This window comes from Haliaeetus leucocephalus, unplaced genomic scaffold (assembly GCF_000737465.1).
Source record: "Haliaeetus leucocephalus isolate CR32 unplaced genomic scaffold, Haliaeetus_leucocephalus-4.0 Scaffold200, whole genome shotgun sequence".
NCBI lineage: Eukaryota > Metazoa > Chordata > Aves > Accipitriformes > Accipitridae > Haliaeetus > Haliaeetus leucocephalus.
Window position 1 is genome coordinate 626,069 of NW_010972636.1, and position 19,594 is coordinate 645,662.

Sequence of the window (19,594 nt, forward strand, 5' to 3'; positions counted from 1 at the left end):
TGGGTAGTGAGCAGAACAAGGTACCAAACATGAGATATTTATGCCAAGTCTAACAAAATTAAGAAGTTCCACAGCAGTCAATGCCTCTCTTCTCACCTTCTCCAGAAGAACAGTTTTTAAAAACAGAGGAAGGATCACAGTAGAATTGATTGGGCACAACTCCTAATGTAGCCAGAGCTCCCTGGGGCTGAGGCCTGCTCTTCTAGCCCTATGGTTGTGGTTACTACAGATGTAGTGGTACAACATGTATGTTGGGTGGCACATTATTACAACGGGCAAAACAAATATGTGCTTGTTTTGGCTCAAGCGGAAAATTCTCCTCAAAGTGATCCACCCCATCTCTTTCTCAGTATTATAAAAGCACTTTAATGTTTTTACCTTTTCAATGCCACATTGATAATTCCACATTTACCTTCTCCAGTCTCAGTCATGAAGAGTAGCAACACACTTGTTATAATGCTCTTTTTTTTTTTTCCCAGCTGCATGGATACTGGGAGAGGAAAAGCCATGTGTAAGACAGATTTTTATTGATGTTGATTTTATGCCATAATTTTATAGTTTTCATACTTCAGTGTGCTAATGTTGTTCAAAATAAATCCAAATGATACAAAATGATGAGCTAAACCTAGCATTTAATTTTCCAAATAGTACTTGCACATTCTGCATTTTGATACATATGCTAATATCTACTAATTAGAACCATAACAAAGACTTTAAAGATAGGAATTAGGGAGAGGAACTTTCCAAACCAGATTTATTCATTATATGACAAAACAAACATTAGCACCATTTCTCCTGTATAATGATAGAAAATATTCTCAACAGGAGACATAGGGAGGAAAATTCTAATAGAAAAAAAAAAAGAAAATTAAACAAAAAACTATGCATTATAAATTTGCCATTTCATTCAGTATATCCAGCCTCAAACACTGTTGAAATAAAAATTATCTAAGTTTTAGCAAAGCTCAGAAACAAGAGATACCACAGTTTCTAGGTGGTACAGTACAAATTCTAGGTACAGAAATGAGTGACATGGAAGGGCTGAATGATGAAATCCATACTGCAGTATTATGATTAAATTCTCTGTATCTGTAGCAAAAAATAGTCTTATTGTTTTAGAGCACTTAAAAGACCAGGAAACCTTCTATGCTCCTATGCTTTTTTACATAGATGAAGGCATATTTTACTTTTTATCAACACTCTAACTACCTTAGTTTAAGAGGTTGTTTTACAGTAGCCTACAAAAGATGAAGCAATATGATTTCACTGAATGGGAAGATCCTAATCAGTACCTTGTATTAGCAATTTAATACCAAAGACCACTGAGACAGGGCTAGAGTAATACCAGTCATGTTCCTAGTAAAACTTCATTGATACATTCTAAAAGCTCCTCGTTTTGTCATACTTAATTTCCATCAGTCATTCTGCTTTTGCATTAAACCCATAAGCAAAATCATATGAATGTATTTCTAGTGAGCATATACCAAAATCCTCAGAGGTATTTCAGCATGGCAGGAATAGGCTGTTGCACTATGAGAATTGCAAATTATGTCACCCTTTAGCAAGTTACCAGCAACAGGCCACTCACAAGTGCTTGGTAATGGAAGGCGGCTTGTTTTCACAGGAGTTAACACTTACCTATTACAGCTAACCCATCTCAACTTTGCAGGCTTGCTTACCTCAGCAATCTGCACATTTGAAATAAATAAAGCAGTAGGAAGGGAGAAGTTTATATTTCTGTTCCAGGATGCTGCTTTCAGTATTTGTGCAAGTTCACCTGTGGTTACACTGTTCCATAATGACAGCATGAATATTCAAACTGCTACAAGACTACTTTTTTCTTAATACATACCCCGAGGAAAAAAAAAAAAACAAAAAACTGAACCACAATTCAGACTATTTAGGTATCTGTATCATCACAAAATACTTCTAAAAAAGCTACAAATACATCCATTAATTAAAACAACCTTGCTAGTTGTTCAACTCTTACACCATTCATGAACATATGCACTTCTATCCTTAGCATTCACCAACTTTGTCAGATGCAAGCACAAGACATCCTTCAAGCCACATTCTCAGTTAGGAGCGCAAGACTGAAGGCAATAACACAATTTGAAAACAGGATGCGCACAACGAGATTTTTTGCATGCATGTTCCCAACTTACATCTTCAAGGAAGATTTGGGCAAGGGGAGAACAGATTCAAGCCTGGTGCTTTACATAACCAGCAAAAGAAATAAACAGCAACAAGATTATGTTCCAAATGCTGTTGTCTAACTGGAAGGCAAATCCAAGAAGCCCTGCAGGAAATACAAGCTAGAAGCAAACTGTCTTATTTCCTATTGCTTCTGTGTTTAAAAGCATCCCTAGTATGCATAATTCAAGATGTCATTGGTAGTGAAAACAGAAGCCCAGCTTAACTCCATAGCTACAAGGCTCTGTTAATCCCTCTCTAACATTCTCACTAGGGTCCCCAGCTTTCTTTTGTTCTCATAATATCAAGCTATGACAATGAAGCTATGACAATGATACACACAAAAGAAATCTGTATACGCTTGTCAGATACTGGGTAAAAATATCTCCCTCATAGGTACAGTAATGAGAATTAAAGCAAGCAGAGGCTACTGTGGCATATGGACAATCATTCCAATGTCTGAACACAAATTTATTTACCCAAACCACTGAGAACACTCACAGCTGTAGTCTAACATGGATCAACAAAAAATACCAACGTCATTACTTGGTTTTTTAAGATAATCAGTCTTCAGAAACTTTCCTAGTTCATGCATACATCAGCTCTGTTTTTTAGTATTGCAAGGTGTAGCAAGAAAAATGCTGTCCTCAGTAAACTTACTGGAGGGAAAAACTGGAGCATTAGAAAGCAATAGTTCTCCCTTACAAAAAGGGAATCTCCTGCTTTGACACAGCCATGCTAAAAATCCAGACAGCTTTTCTTTCGACAAAATATATCGTACTGAAGTCTATCATGGAGGTTACAAACATGTTGCTGGCACCATGTATCTGAGAAAACAGGCACTGTATTTTTAACTTTTCTTTGTTTCCTTTCCACTCCCTTACGTGAACTACTTTCAAAATTATCCAAAGAATTTATCAGCAACTTCTTCATTGACTTGTTTTGGTAAAAGGTATACCTTCTAGAGGAAAAAGGACAAAGGAGACGCAGCACTTAAAAAATCTGCACAACTTTTCATAATAAAGGCTCATAAGAGCTGCTACAGCCTCATTTGCTCCCTTGGCATATGATGAGGTCATCCTTTAGATGATAAAGCACTTCATCTTCTCCAAGAGATTTTGGAGACTATAATATCTGAACAAGTCAAGTTCTACCATATTTTTAAGGAAATGAAATCTCACTGGGAAGAGCTGAGGTACAAGACTCAAATGTTGGTCACTGTCATACTTTAGTTATCTTTTGAACTGTGTTAGCTAAACCAATGCAAATTCTCATAAAATCTACGAGGACAACACCATGTACGCCATGTGTTTGTACCAATTTGATTTAAAACCTACTAAAGAACGAAGCCAGGGAAGAGCAGTGGATTTTCAAAAGCCTAAAGTGAAAACAGTTCCAAGGAATATTAAAAAGTCATTTCCAGTCACTACACAAACCTAATTTATTCGCAGCATGATACCAACAAATCAGAGGTCGTATTCAACTGGTCAGCTGTTTGAACAGGCATGGTTGTGTATTACTCCTTGCAGTACCCAACAGAATCATATTTTCTTCATCTACATACTTAGATACTATTTATATGTCTCCTGATCAAGACTTTTCTCCTGTATTTATACTACATAAATAAAATACAGCTAGGATTGTTAAGCTAGCGTGTTACCAACCATAAAACTTTAAAAACATAAAGTGTATTTAGATCACATGCTGAGATCTCCCTTGTGCGTATGCAAAAAAAAAAACCCCAAACCCACACACCAATAAGTAAAGCACTCACCTAATGAGACAAATAAAGTAATTATTATTCTTTTCTATCAGCAATCTTCACCATTAGCATTCTGGGGGAGAGGAAATTCACTAAGTGGCAATTACATTTAGGGAAAGCACCTTCAATCCATGACCTTTTTGTTTCACATTTCCAGATGCTAAAGTAATCCCTACTGCAGGATGATAATTAGTAAACTGTGCTTAAACATTCACATTATATTGAAATTGTTGGGTTTGGGTTTTTGTTTTTTTTTTTCTTTAAATCACACAAAATTACCATAGACTGAAACCAACCCTTCAGATTGTGACAAAACTTTATTAAAACTTCAGAAGTTTCACCTCAGAACAGCCAAGAGGAGTATGCAAGTTTTAAGTATTTAAACTGTTCAGGAAGCACTGCAGCTTCAAGAAGACCAAGGCCAATGTACCATCTGGCATCTCTGAAAATGCATCCCCAATCCAAGCAGATTTTTTATTATAGCTCTTTCTCAAAAACAAATAACAAGCAAGTACAGATTAGAAAAAGAACAGTTGATCAGTAATACAACTCATATACATAGCTCATATACATACAAGTGGCCTTGTTTCCAAATCTACATTCTATTCTTGCTGATGTTAAAATAGATTCCATCTTAATTCTTACTTCTTTCTGGGAAAGCAAGAAAAAATCTGGTGTATTTTCACCTCTAGAAAACTAGTAATAAAGGAAGAGCACCACCATGATTCAATATTAACATCCTGAGATACTTTTAATTCCATGGAATTTCAAATCTTTTCCCCCAAGAACCAATTTAATCTTTTTCCCTCATTATTATTGCATTATCAATATCATTAAAAGTTACTACAAGGATTAACATATGTCTAATGACAGTCACAGTCCCAAAGGTGACATTTCAACAATAGAGAACAGTAAATACCAGAAAAAGAGTGGCTTTGTCATCCTTAGGAACCAGATGTGGTAATTCAAGGCCTCTAAACAAATGCAAGAATGAAATATGCTTACAAGACAGCTGACTTCATGAACAATAAAGCTGAAAAAGTTGACCTTAGTCCAAAAGGTATTAATTTAAAACAAGGAAGAAGAGATACCAATTTCTTAATCTTTCTGAAAGACACATCACAGAGGTGCAAATGCACAAGTAGCCCTGACTTAAAGAACAGCAGGAAAAGCATTGCATTAGTACTTCATAAAGTTTTCTAAACTTAAAATGGAATCACCAACTAATACATTTAGTACTTTTGTAAGAAAAAACAGGTTTGGAAGTGAGAGTGTTACAAAAGTTATTTTGGAAGCGAGTTGTATTTTTGTCCCCCTGTAACAACCAGATTTTTATGAAGTATTTCAACTTCCTGTATGTTGAAAGGGGAGGTATTTGCAAACAGAAGAAAAGATTAAGCTTTACTGTGCTGTTATGTAAATATGTTCTGGATATCTACCTCCGCATCACAGGACCATGTGTAATGCAAAATAAGAGCGTACCAAGCCCAATATTCCATTTCTGACAATGGCCAACACTGAAGCTATTCAGAAGACTCCATAAATCTCTGGAAATGCAGCTAATTGCCCAACACCATAACTCAAGAGAAATTTCTTCCTGGCTCTGACTGCTCGGCTTTGATGCATGGATGGAAAACCAGTATTATCCTAGTTAGTACTCTTGCTAATGTGGTTAATCTTTACAGAACTGTATTATTTACCTTAGTGAATCATACAATTTAAATGCTATAGCTCAACTATGGGCTGTATACAACAATTCTTCCTATTTATTAGTAGTCCAATGTTCTATTGTTATGCAAGACACCAACATTGTTCTTTATTGTAAAAGTATGCTGGCAATTCAATTGTCTTTAAACCCATTTTTGCCTTATTCTCCCCACACTTTTGAACTTGTTGCTTTTCCACATGATGAAGCAGAACAAGTATTTATTGAAACCTAGTTAATCTGAAGTTCTGGGTTTGATTTTGTAACAAGAGCATATTGGAGAATTCATTCTTTCTTTGGAGGTCTGAGACAGTGCCTGCTGCGATACTCACATTGTCATTTTACTACTGAATTCCAAAAAATTGGCACAAAGAAGCAAATCCAAAATGAGATTAAAAAGGAAGTAACAGTTTCATGTTAGTAGCTGGCTGTCACTCTAGAATAATATTTGGTTTAGGAACCCTGAGTTAATGAGTAGCTCATGGCTATAAGATAACCATTGTCTTCCTTGGAGATTAGACTCCTTTTTGGACAGGTTATCTCACGGTATTTTTACTGCATGTCCTGTGCACTCCACCCACATCACCAGTCTCCAGGGATCTTGGGGAAACAAGCCACAGGGATAGTTCCTGTGAGCAGCCACATTATTACTTTCAGTGGGAACACAGATCCAATTTGGATTAGGTATTCCCACAGCTGTTTGGTCCTGCCTCTTTTTTTTTTTTTTTTTTTAATGTAAAAAGTCCATATACTTGAGCATACACTAGCAAAAGGATAAGGGGACAGGCAATTTCAGTTAGACTCTTTAAGAGACTTCATTTTGGCAACATCCTTTCATAATGATGCAGTATTTTTCATCCAAAACATACCAAAACTAGGATGCATTATCTCTCTTATTTTAGCTAATACAGACCAGATCTACTTCATTGTTTGGTCAGCAATACCAAAGAGGTAAAATTAACTCTCCCTTCATCTAGCGAGTAAAACTTCGTGTGCCATTTTTAAAAAGTGTAAGATTTAGGATAGTGGATCACAGAATTAAGAGGAATAGGGAGAAAGTAGTACATCTTCACATTTCACTTTGCTAGGAACAAAAAGCTCTGGGTAGATTTGGTTTGCATGTGCAGTCTAGCTCCCCCATTATAACAGCCTTTGACGTCCTCCAAGCCTCATGCACTTTTTCATAGCTCATTTAACAGATGTCTAGTTTGACTTCTAGAGTACTTGACCAACATAGTAAGAGCAGCAAACATGGAGCAGTTACTAACCTCTAGTTTCAAAGGAAATGGCAAAGGACACAATTTTGCACAAAGTTGCACATTTCAGCCCAATCACATTTCCTTTTCCATCGCGCTATCAAATCAAGCCCTCCAGAAAGCAAAGGTTCTCTCCCACTCAGGTACTGTGTAGTCCACAAAGGGTACACTGATCTCATCGTTAGGTGCCCTCAAGTTCAAATCTCACATCATTCAGAAGACATCAGCGTTAATCCATCTTAGCCCTTGAGACTCATCAGTAGTATCTTTTGGCCTGACTTGTGATACCATCAAACTGCATACATTGATGTTTGGTGTAAATAAGACTAGAACCTTTGTAACTAGAACCTTTGTCACAGACCCAAACAAACCACATCCACACCTTGTAATAAAGTGTGCGAAGTCCACAAGTAGAAGAAAATATTATATGCAAACATTTATGGGACAAGAACTATTGGCCTAGGGATTAAAGGGCAGGCAATAACGTTCGCAGCCACAGGCAACTGAAAAGTCACAACAGACAGCATACTGTGATACATGGGTAGCATGTTGCAGGTGTCTATTTGCAAAATGTGCACCTGTGACAAATCAGGCCACAGCATTTCACTGGATGAACGATAAATTACTCCTTTAGGTGAAGCATATACTGGAATTCCCCGGATCCAAGTTCTTCGTGCATTTGTTTTGACAGCTACGGTTCAATTACAAACACTGATTCTACATAAGATACTACTGTGTGCAGTATTTTATAGAAATATCAAGCTCTTTGTAATAATGGAAAATAATTATTATTCCTTTATTATACCCAGACAGGAAATAATGATGTATGTGCTAAGTTTTACTACATGTATGAGCACCATCCTTATTCCTATATTTGCTTCCTCTTTGCTCAAATTCTATCTTCTTACTTGAACAGCAATGGCTGGTTGTTTTGGTTTTTTTTTTTTACTGTTTGTCATTGCGAGAGTGCTTTTCTACATGGGAAGTGAAATCAAGTTAAAAGAGGGAATTTGAATTGTATCTGTTAAAACACATTAAAACATTCATGGACATTGTCATTCAGAAGTTAAACAACCTTCATGTTAGTTTAATTCATGATGCCCACAGAAATATTTAACACCCTTTTATTTTACATTTTTGGCTTGGCTCAGAAATACTGCAGATAGCTGACACACCCTAAACAAGTAGAACCAATGTGCCAAAATGAGTCTGTCTTTATAATAAAGTTACTTCCTTCTCAAGAAATTTTTGCCAACTAGAAAATAAAAAAATGTTTCAGAATAAAATGTTTAAACATGGGAATTCAATAGATCTACTAAGCAAGAATATTTCTTATTTTATTTACTTCGAAAAAGGACTACATACATTCTGCTGAAAAAACAAACCAGCAAGTGATTTTGTCCTGCAAGGTAGTGGATAATTACACTGCATGTGTTTCATGAACTGCAGAAAATATTTCTCCATTAACAAGACTACTAATTTCAAGTACTCCCAACCAGTCAACCTAGTAAGTTTTCACTCTACCTAAAACCAAGACGAACTTGATTTAAACAAAAGCATTGATTCTATTAACAATAATGAGAACATGCAAGTCTGTGAACATCTAAATAATATTTTGCCCACCTGGAAAGTTATACCACATATAGCAACAGCTGCCTACATTTTAGTGGATGACTAGGCACATCCTGCCTGAAACGAGCCTGGAAAACACTTATAAACACTTAAAAAAAAAAAAAACAAACAAAAAAACCCCACCATCTTACAGTACTGTGTGAGAACAGAAAAGCCACCCTTTAAAAAGTAAGCCAACCACGTTGCCTATAAACTTGCAGCTAAATACCTAGCTGTGCATTACAGGCATTAACACAGAATCTCCCCTTTCATAGATGAGTGTTCATAGCACTTTACTGCACCAGCTCAAGCCTCAACAAGCTCAAGTGACTCAAGCCAGTACCTTCATATTCAGCAGGGTGGGGCAAGAGAGACAACCTCATTACAGACATTCTGGGGTTATAAGAATGCAAATCACCAAATTCAGCATTTTGAATAGCACCCACAACTCAAAGCTAAAACCTGTGCTATGCCAGACCACATGGTAAAGGCCTATTATATGCCTAATAAGAAACATTAATAAATACATCTGAAAAAAACTGAAAATTCAGGTTAGTCTTCAAAAATTGCTCATAACCAACAGCACCGCAATAATCAATTGAGGAATGGACACAATAAGAACAACTGTTATAGATGCCCATCCAGGAATACTGCATAGAAGGAACAGTACTCCTTAATGCCCAAAAAATCAAGCAGCAGAGGGGCACCCAACAGACCCTCTACCTTACAAGATTAAGACTAGAAGGGGGGGAGGAGGCACAAAAAAAACCCAAACAAACAAAAACAATACCCACACCAAAAACCACACCACCAGCTGTAGTCATTAGGTTGAAGTATCCTCTTCATTATTTCTTCCGTTCATCTCTTACCAGTCAGACTTCTTCCAAACCTCAAAAATCAGCTAATTCAAAAAATGGCACTATCTGGCTACAACAAAAAGCAGACACAAACATCACCTGAAAATACGTCAGGACTGCAGGTTAGCACACGCACCCTAACCAGAAATTACAAATGAACCAAGAAAGGCTGGCTCACAGAACAAAAGAGAAGACAATATTGAAGGGGATTAGGTACCTCTGAGGATCTGGATACCCTAGACCAGAACCAGCAAATACTCCCATTCCTAATCTCTTTCTTTTCCTAGAAAAGATTCAGGTAACCTTAAATAGCAAGACCAGTGCCCACCTGTGCCTTTTTGAATGTAGGCTGGTCAGCTCCTTAAAAATGTACCAGCCCCCTGCTAAATCAGCAGGTGAGATTTATCCAGCTGACATGGAGCTGTAGTACTAACATGGGGTTTTGTTCAAGACAGCCTATTAACATAAACAAGAGGTATAAGTATGCCCAGAAGCTTTTGGTTTCTTCCCCAAGTACATCTGTTGGTCTAATAAAAGTTATTAGCCCTCACTACCAACTCAGTCCCTTTTATATCTGATGGAAAGCAGTCACAGACAAACACTTTATTAGACATGACAATCATGAAGATTACAGACTGGAGTTCCAGCAACACCTGGACATCATCAGAGAGAACACTGACTGAAAAGAAAACTATTTATCGTTTATCACACCTGACACAAACTTGAAACCACGGAGTTAACTCTGTAATCTGAGCCCATCCGCAAAGAAGACACAAAACACCATGTTGTTAAAAAAAAAACAAACTCTATCCAGTTTTGCATAACCTGTTAAGAAATACTGTATGGAACAAAGCCTTTCCTGAACAACTCCCTGCTGTTTTACAAAGAACCATACAAAAGAAAGAAGTTATCTAAATTAGGAAATTCTAGACTGAAGGAACATTAAGGTTGTAAAATGAAGCAGTTAAAAAAAATCAGTCTCAAGGTCACCTCTGCGCATCCTGTTTCACACAAATTCTGTGCTTTATGTATAAATACTATGAGACTTCTCAGGTCACAGTCCCAACTATTTACACATTTCAGTGTAGAGAAGGGACAGTAGTGATCCAGTCACTGAATGCTGATGATAAAAATATTCAATGAACACCTTTCTAACCTGAACAGTGAAGAAAGAAAAGAAAGCGGGCGGGGGGGGGGAGAAGCATGCAGGTTATATTCTGAAGAGCTCAAGTTACTGGATCTGGACCATTTAAAAATACAGTTTTCTGCATGCTTACATTCTAGCTTAATGGATTTACTCTGAATGTTCAGAGTAAGAAGGAATTTGGTCTATGACAGTCATTCCTCTCTTGATTCCAGTTTAATATCTGACATTCCTCAGGGCCTTGAAAATTGTATCTAAATTCTGGGGGAGAATTTGGTTGGGTTTTGGTGGGGGTTTTTTTGTTGTTTTTTTTTGTTGTTGTTGTTTGGGTTTTTTTATGTTTGCAATCAGTGCTCTTTTTCCACAGTCAGAAACAGAGCTTTGTGGATTGTGTGAAGAACTTGCACCCTGACCAGTTTCTCTTGGCTGGCAGAATGAAAGGAAACTAACTTCAGACAAAACTGCCACTTTTTCCCCCCTCCAAATTCTAACATTATAGTACTGCTGTTCAGCTATTTACAGTTATACTCATCATTCTAACTCCAAAATTAAAGCATTTAAAATTACTGCACACTGTCTCGAGCAGGGAAACTCCTAGAGTGCAACTGAAGTTCTGGAACAGTCACAACACAACAGTTCTTCCTTAAGTATCTCACTGACATAACAGTCTCCAGTAATATTATAAACAACACGACTGCAAAAATGAATTTTAAAAATCACATTTATTCATTATAAAACTTAGTACAGTGAAGGACACGGTCTGATTTTTTCTTTTTTTAATGGAGAATAAGATGAGTGGAAAAATTGCTAAGGAGGGCATTAAAAAACTGAACCTAGCAAGTAAGTTTCACAACCTTATCACTAATTGTAGAAGGCTAAACATGGGTTAAAAATGATGCACAACATTACTTCAGTAGTATTCCACTAGCAGAAACCCACATTAAAGTTGTTTAATAGGTCACCAATGGTTGCAGAATATGCAGATCTGACAACACTGAGTTCAAACTTGTATACACAGCTATCTAAAAACTGCAGTCTCTTATTAATTTTGCTCTTTCAAGTATGCTTGCTCTGGGCCCACATCCAGTAGATGTAACAGATGGAAACTGCCAGTGAAATATGGCAAAGCTATGTAGGCCATCATGCATGAACCAAGCTTCCTGAAAACTCTCTTGAATCAGACTGCTGGATCCAGCCAGGCACACAAAATCCTACCTACCTTCACATTCATACCATGACAGAGCCAGCACTTTTCTCACGCAGATGAAACATGATTTAGAGCAAATTATAAATTCTGACTTATTCATAAATATCCAGTTCACCACAAGTATATTTATAGTTTAGCCATAAACTGAATGTAACACAGTAGGACAGCAACTGTGACAGTGCTCTGAAGCCATTACCTGCTCCAAGATACTAGCCTAGTCATAGCATCTCCTATTTTCAGACATTCTGCAGTTCTTCCAAACAGTTCAAGCAGGATACATCATCAGAAAATCACTAATTATTTGCAGAGTAATTACCACTAATAGTCACATTACTACATGATTACATTCAATTGATTTAAGTCCTTGATGCCACCAAAAAGAATGTTCCCTAAGCTTTATGTTCTCACCATCTCCATAGTGCTATTAACATTATTCATGTAGCTACACAAACAGGCCGCAGGAACTCATTTAGCTGAAAACTAACCTTAGGAGAGGAAAAAAAGTAAAAAAAAAAAAAAAAAAAATTAGTTTTCAGTCAGCTAAGCATCTTAACCTATCAGCCTTCCTGAATACTGATGCTAGCATAAAGGAGAAGGTAGCATGCAGAGATGCAAGGAAGGAGTATTGCTACCCTTTTAGAATGCTCAACTCTTTTTCTAAGGAAAGTAATAGTTCATTTTACTTTAGGGACCTTAAGATTGATAGATTGACCTACTCTTCTTGTCCCTCAATAAAATTGTCATTGGAAAAAGAATGCTGTCATAACAACAAGCCAGTATTCACGTGCATTGTACTGACCAAAGGAAAGTAACTGTCTGATACAAATTCTGTGGTTTGCTAAGTAACACGGGTTTCAAAATGAAGGATTTATTTGGCATTTTCTCCAAGAAATCAATAACTAACTATACCAGGACACTTCAGGGAGCAAGGCTCTGCAGTTATTTTTTATTTGCTTTGCATTACAGCAGAAAAGCCTTAACAGTGACAATCTCAGTAATATAACCGAGCACTTTCAGAACTAGAGAGACCTAAGGGAACAACATGCCTGAAAAGTTTAAATTGCTCTCATCCCATCCAGTCCTGACTCCTTTTCTACAACTCTGATAGCCCTGGAAACTCCCATTTCAAACTAACAGTACCTTTTTACTACTATACTAATGAATACTACAAGTTAATATTTAATGGAGATATTCTTTTATCTGCAGACTATGTTATACTCGTTTTCCCAGCTAGCTTCTTCTTTAGTACTGCTAATGTCTGATAAGTGTATGAAATAATATCGAAGTCTCATAAGTAAGGGGTGAACTGAGTACAAGTGGCTCAGACAGACCTAGATTTATCTGGGGAGAACAACCTCAGACCCCATAGGTAATGTTACACCTATAAATAGAAATAAATAAGGAACACATGAATACTTCCTGCCCAATGGGACTGGACATGTCTGGTTTACCGGTTCTGTTATTTTCAGCTCCCTCAAAGTAGGGAAAATGGCCTGCGAAGCCAAGAATTTTCAGGCAATGTAATGCAAGGGAAACACCTGTTGTGAGGTCAGTTAAAAAACAACAAATAAATATACACACCATGCAAGCTGTGAAAGGTGAGAGGTTGCAGGAGAGCTTCTAGGGGGAAAACTGCCTTATTAAAGGCAGTAGACTTTCTCCACTGAAGATGACTAAAGGGAAGAAGGGGGAAAGCATTCCTTATGGTTACAGCAGCTGAAGAACTTCCAATGTTCTTCCTTCCTTCCTTTTTATAGAAATATTTGCTATAATTAGGAAGTTTCAAACAGTAACTAGAATAAAAATCATTAGCTACCTTTTTAAATAAAAGTCTGCTAGGTAAAGACAGGAGTACTCTTCTTGGTTCAACTATATTATGCACCAGACAAGCTGACAGCTAAGTATGCTGCATGATTTCTCACTGTTCCCACTACAGGATGCACTCCTTACAATTAATGGACTTGAAGATCCTTATGGCTCCCTTCCAACTTGAGATATTCTATGATAATGCATCCCGTTCAAAAGCAACAATGATTTAGTCTATCAGCTTAAAAATCAGCATATTGGATGTTTACTTATTCAGAACTAGAACATTAGTGTGCTTTTTTCACATCTCGTCCTTAGCTGTTCTAGCTCAAGGCTAGGACTTCTCTGCATAACAATATTACTCATATTTCACCATAGTGCATCTTGAACTGGACAGCGTCTTAAGGCCTGATGAGGAAATTTCTTAAAGACACTTCCATAAATGCAAAATGGAAGTCAACAAAACAGCAGTATGTGTTACTTTTCCTCTAGCCTTTAAAATCACTGCTGGGATAATGTGGCAAAATCCTATATCCAAAACAAGTGGAAAAACTGCTAGCTTTCTTTTAAGCCCCTGACAGTTGTAGCTAAATAAAATAAATGCATGACACACAGGCCTTCTGTACTAGGCAAATCTAGCAGCATGCAGACCTTGAGAAGTTCTCTTGCACTGTTTGTTAAAAATCATCAGTATAGTATATACTCAAAAAGATTGAATTTGCACAGTTACTGCGCTGTCTTAATACAACATAATTTCCAATTATGGAAAATAGCTATCCTGGTAGTGAAGATGAAGACTATGCAAGGCAGTGTATATATGTGGTGTTTACAATGGATTAATTGACATTACAAAAAATTTGCAAGTGTGAAGGCTGTTATATCGGATTAGACATTCTTCATTTTATAGCTGTAGCTACTTGCTTTATCTTGCAGATCACAGAGCACCTGAGTAGACCGAACCTGTCTGTGTTGTCTTCAGGCATATCCTGATTTCGGCTGGGATAGAGTTAGTTTTCTTTCTAGTAGCTGGTACAGTGTTATGTGTTTTGGATTTAGTATGAGGATAATGTTGATAACACACTGATGTTTTGAGTTGTTGCCAAGTAGCGTTTAGTCTAAAGTGACGGATTTTTCAGCTTCTCATGTCCAGCCAGCGAGAAAGCTGGAGGGGCACAAGAAGTTGGGACAGGACGCAGCCAGGACAGCTGACCCAAACTGGCCAAAGGGGTATTCCATACCATGTGACATCATGCCTAGTATATAAACTGGGGGGAGCAGATCACTGCTTGGGAACTAACTAGGCATCAGTCAGCGAGCGCCGAGCAATTGCATTGTGCATCAATCATTTTGTATATTCCAACCCTTTTATTAGTATTAGTGTCATTTTATTATTGTTGTTATTTTCTTCCTTTCTGTCCCACTAAACTGTTCTTATCTCAACTCACAAGTTTTACTTCCCTTCCCACCCCGCCCCCGGATTCTCTCCCCCATCCTACTGGGGGGGAGTGATTGAGCAGCTGCGTGGTGCTTAGTTTAGTTGCTGGCTGGGGTTAAACCACGACAAGGCACAAATATTCTGATATTCTGCTTTTTTTCTTCTGCCAGCTGTATTTTCCTGATCTTTCTAGGCTATTGCTTTTCTAACTGTCCTCAAAGCTGAAGATGTGGGATATGAGAAAATGATAGTCTTCAATCATTTTTAGGCCCTCCTTTCCAAGTCACCAGGGCAACATATGAAAGAATAGATAATTCAGCAGTGGATGGTATGACAATATGGATAGCAAGACCTACAACTTAAAAATTAAAGACAAGAGGAATCCCTATTGCACACAGCACCTTCTCTTTTACTCCACTTAGACTCTAATTAAAGTCTGGAAGAAGGAGCTGTGAATCTTTGTCAAGTCACCATAAGGCACAGAAAGGCAGAGAGATAATACACTTGCATAAAGTTAGCATGCTCCCACAACTTATTTCTTACTGTCATAAATCCCCCCCGAAGAGCTAGACACCCTGCTGTCCAGAAGAAAAAAGTTTTATTACACAACGTAAGTTTTGCATCTAAAATTTTATTTTTAACAAGCCACTAGGTGCTGCAGTCTTCCCTCAGAAGAAAAAGGGTCCTCAGTACCACAGTGAAACCAAGCCACATTGATGAGGGCACTGACATTTTACTGGTACCAGAAGTGCCTGTGAAAGGAGTGGACACTGGAGCTCACAAGTACGAGAGATGCTTACCCTGATCCTGGAATAGCACAGTCCTCTGATGCAGAGGAAATATTGATACACATTCAACAGAAGATAATCTTTATTGAAGAGTTTAGAGGTAGCATTTCACTTCTTGAGGATGCAGAGTTTTTCCTGTGCTCAGAGGCATTCAAGTAAGAGTCGAGAGGGAACACAATTAGTTTATGGAAACGGAAGCTTTCTTGCAAAGGAAAAAATGGAAGATGTCCCCCCCTGCCCATTTCCTTCACTAAGAGTCCCTTTTCATAGGTCTGGTCTACATGTTGAAGGCTTTTGAAGCAGCCTGTACAAGGCTCTCCAGCTCATTTCTGGAGAGGTAGTTTTATTCCCAGTTTAAGATGCATCTACAGAGGTGTTTTGCCATCATAGCTATGTTAAACTGTTGCAGTTTTCTTAGTTTCAATCAGCATAGCCTATTAACCTGCAAAGTTTATAGTACAGATGTAGCTCCAAATTATGTTTTGTGTTTAACAGGTAATTGTTGGCAAAATAGTTTGTTTCTCTCTCCCCTTTCTACATAACAGTTCACAAAAGAGGCTATAGTACACAATCCTCCTCTATTATGAAAAAATGTGTTGCAGCATCAGACATCATAGCTGAAGATTAAAAATAACTGACACTGTGTCAGTTTTACTAGTACCATTAATATGTTTTACTCCTTTTTAATTATGAACTTTAAAACAAATTAAAAAGCAAGTTTCATAACTGAAGGAACAATGCCTCTGTTGCTGCTCTGAACCTCAAGAGCAGATCAGTGCTATTTGTAACACAAACGTTTGGAATCTCTTCCAAAGAGGGTAATATAGATCTCTGTCAGATGCTGGTGAGCAAAGCAACTAAACAACACTGATACCTCGTCAAAATTGCACTGAAAATATACCCTATGTACAACAAAAAGGCTCAAAGTGGTCTTTTTTTTTTTTTTCTCCTTCAATTGAGAGAGTGCACTGAGGAAACCATAGTCTTTCACCAATATCGGTATTAAGGCTACATCCAGCAGAAGGGTAAAAGATACTAACCAACCACAGAAAAGACTTTGGATTTATTTTGGAGCTAAACAGAGCACTGTAACATGCCAGCAGCTCATTTTTTTTTCAGCTTTCTTCCCTAGGACTTGACTGGATTTTGAAGCACTTGACTGAACAGAAGGCAGCACCCAGAGAAGTTTTGCTGTGTGACCACATAAGCCTATAGCTGTTTGTTAATCCGTAATAAATTCACTATTGTTTATAAGCTTCAGCTTCCCTTTTTTGTACATTAAGCACTCTGAGGCGATCAGAGACACTTGGGCTGCTGCCCTTTGTCGTATGATTAGAACTTGCCCTTCCCCCACTTTCCAAGAGACCACAAGTGAAGGGGAGGACCAGCAAGGAATAAAGCAGATCTCACTCTAAATCGTCTATCGGATAAATGCGACACGAGCTTGAAGGGTAGAGTTCCAGAACAGAAGGAACTGTTACTGCTGCCTAATTTAACACACTTGCACTTGAAGGTTAATTTCTCAGTAATACTAAGTTAAAACACAGAGGCTGTTTCTCACACCGAAACATTAAGAAAGCACAACCGATAACATGAGACATACAAGAAGGGTATGGAAAGCACATGGAAAGCTGTAACTGCAAACCAGCACATTACCAAAGCAGTTAGGAATAAGAAAGAACACAGTACTTTTATTAGTGGTGACACTTATTTGGGAGAGACTGACAACACCAAGAAGCAAACCAATAGAATTTGTTCTCCAGAGACATCGACACAAACTGATCAGTACTGGGAGTGACCCGTTTCCCTACTATTTCTGCAGGTTTTACTGCAGCCCTTCCCTTCTCACACAAGAGACCCAAACAGCTAAAGTTTTCACTGAAGGAAAGGCTGAGCAAGTGACATTATCCAAACTTCTGCCCTGGCAGGCGAATGTCCCCAGTTTCTTCCTCAAACAGCAAGAAGGATGTTTCCATTTAGACACATAGCTGCCAACAGCAGCCATAACTTGGGACAGAATAAGAAAGGGTCCCTCAGGCCTTCTACCCCTTCCCTCTTCAAAATATCAATGTTCTCCCTTCCTGCCATAACCTCCCGCCTCCCAAATTCACACAAGGAGAACTGACAAAGTTTTAAAGGAGAAAACATTAAGACCGTCAGAGAGACAATACTGGGTTTGGTCAGGCAAGAAACATATCGGGAAATAGCTAAGAACAAGCGAGGAACTGCACAAATGACTCAGGATCCATTCCCATTACAATGGGGAAAACAGGCAAGTCTTTTTCCACACATGAACGGATCCACCCACCCCAAGTCAAAAAGTACAGAACAAATGCCAATTTTTTCATAGCAACTTCAAAAAGCCCAAAATATTTTTCATGAGAAAACTGGCATTTTAACATATTGAGAGTTTGGCTAAACTAAACCTTGATTCCTTTCTGCTTCACAACATAATTCACACAAAATATGTACAACTGTGTAAATGAGGCATTTTGAGTCATCTAAATGTCTTGCATAAGTCCTGGGTTTGTCTTTTTTGTAATTACAGCGGCACTTTTTGACACTTCAGCTTTTACTTTTACAAAGTAAATATAACAGACCACCTGTGCTTTGTGGTTGTTATGAAACAAATCAAAACAATGTATTTCATATTTTCATTAAGACCATGTAATAATAGAGTGCAGCTCTCTGACTCACAAGACACAAGTCTTGCAGTACATGGCACATAGACCCCTTCACTTGCCACAAACACTGCATTTCTGCTGCTCAGCCTGCTGGAGGAAAACCCAGCCATCAATATCTACCCCACAGGTATTCAAGATTCCCTCCATCGGACTGAGGGGTCAAACTTAGAGTAAAACATAACAAGTGCCATACTTTCACCAGCAAACAGTTCAGCTGCAGACAAAAGGCAACACACACACAAGTGATCTTTCTAATACACCACATCTAGCAACTGCAACAAAATCGTTTATGTTGTATTCTAGGCACATCACATTAGAAAAGGAGGCAACTTAGATGGTAAAGATCACACTCAGGAACCGGACCGAACTACTGTGAAGAAGAAACTAAGGGCAGTGAGTTATCACTGCAGTATTGGTTTTGCTGAAGCGTAAACCTACTGCTCATGCGATTTCGAAGCATAATTATTCACAGTTCACCTGAGTCCAGGTCGCCAGCACAATTCATGCAAGAAGTAACCGAGTTTATCTTGCTTGGGATACCGGTAGTATATCAGGTCACTCCCATCAGCTGCACCTCCCTCTCCCGCACCGAGGTTTTCAGACCTAAAACCAGCAGCAAAGTGCTTCCTACCTTCTGTCTCCATGTAATTAGCACTATTAATCCCAGGCTATCCAAGCCCCCCGGCGTGGCTCTGATTTGGCTTTAATCTCCGCCTAGGCCTCTTCTTCCTCGCCACAGAAAGCCATTTAAACCTTGGCAAGCCTTTCGGTTTAAAGTGATGTTCTGTTGCAGAGGGATTAGCCCCGCACTGTATTGGTGGGAAGCAGGGAGACCTGCAAGACCCGGCCTTCCTATACCCCCCCTCCCCCAAAAAAAGGAAGGAAAAGTTACTTTTTCGGAGAGCGGCCGCCTGGGACAAGGGCACCTCTTCCTTCCCTCCACCGCAGCCGGCTACACCCAGAGCAGCTCGCCTCTGTCTGCCCCAGCCGCCTTCCCTGACGCTTCCTCCCGCTGTCACCGCGGGACGCGAACGCACCGCCTGTCACCTCCGCCGCCCGTAACCCAGCGGTCGTTCGCGCCGCCCGCGGGGCGCCCCGCGCCCGACAGGGCGGCCGGCGCCTCCCCGCTCGGCGGGCGCCCCTCAC

General features: G+C 38.7%; 1 protein-coding gene across 1 annotated transcript in view; it reads right to left on the reverse strand.

Annotated features, from left to right (window-relative positions):
• MOB2 (MOB kinase activator 2) overlaps positions 1-19,092 on the reverse strand; it is a 119,888-nt gene extending 100,796 nt beyond the window's left edge. The window contains exon 1 of the mRNA XM_010566015.1: positions 18,926-19,092. Coding sequence (XP_010564317.1) covers positions 18,926-19,092 — 167 coding nt within the window. The remainder of the gene's footprint in view (positions 1-18,925) is intronic.
• Positions 19,093-19,594: the final 502 nt, after the last annotated feature.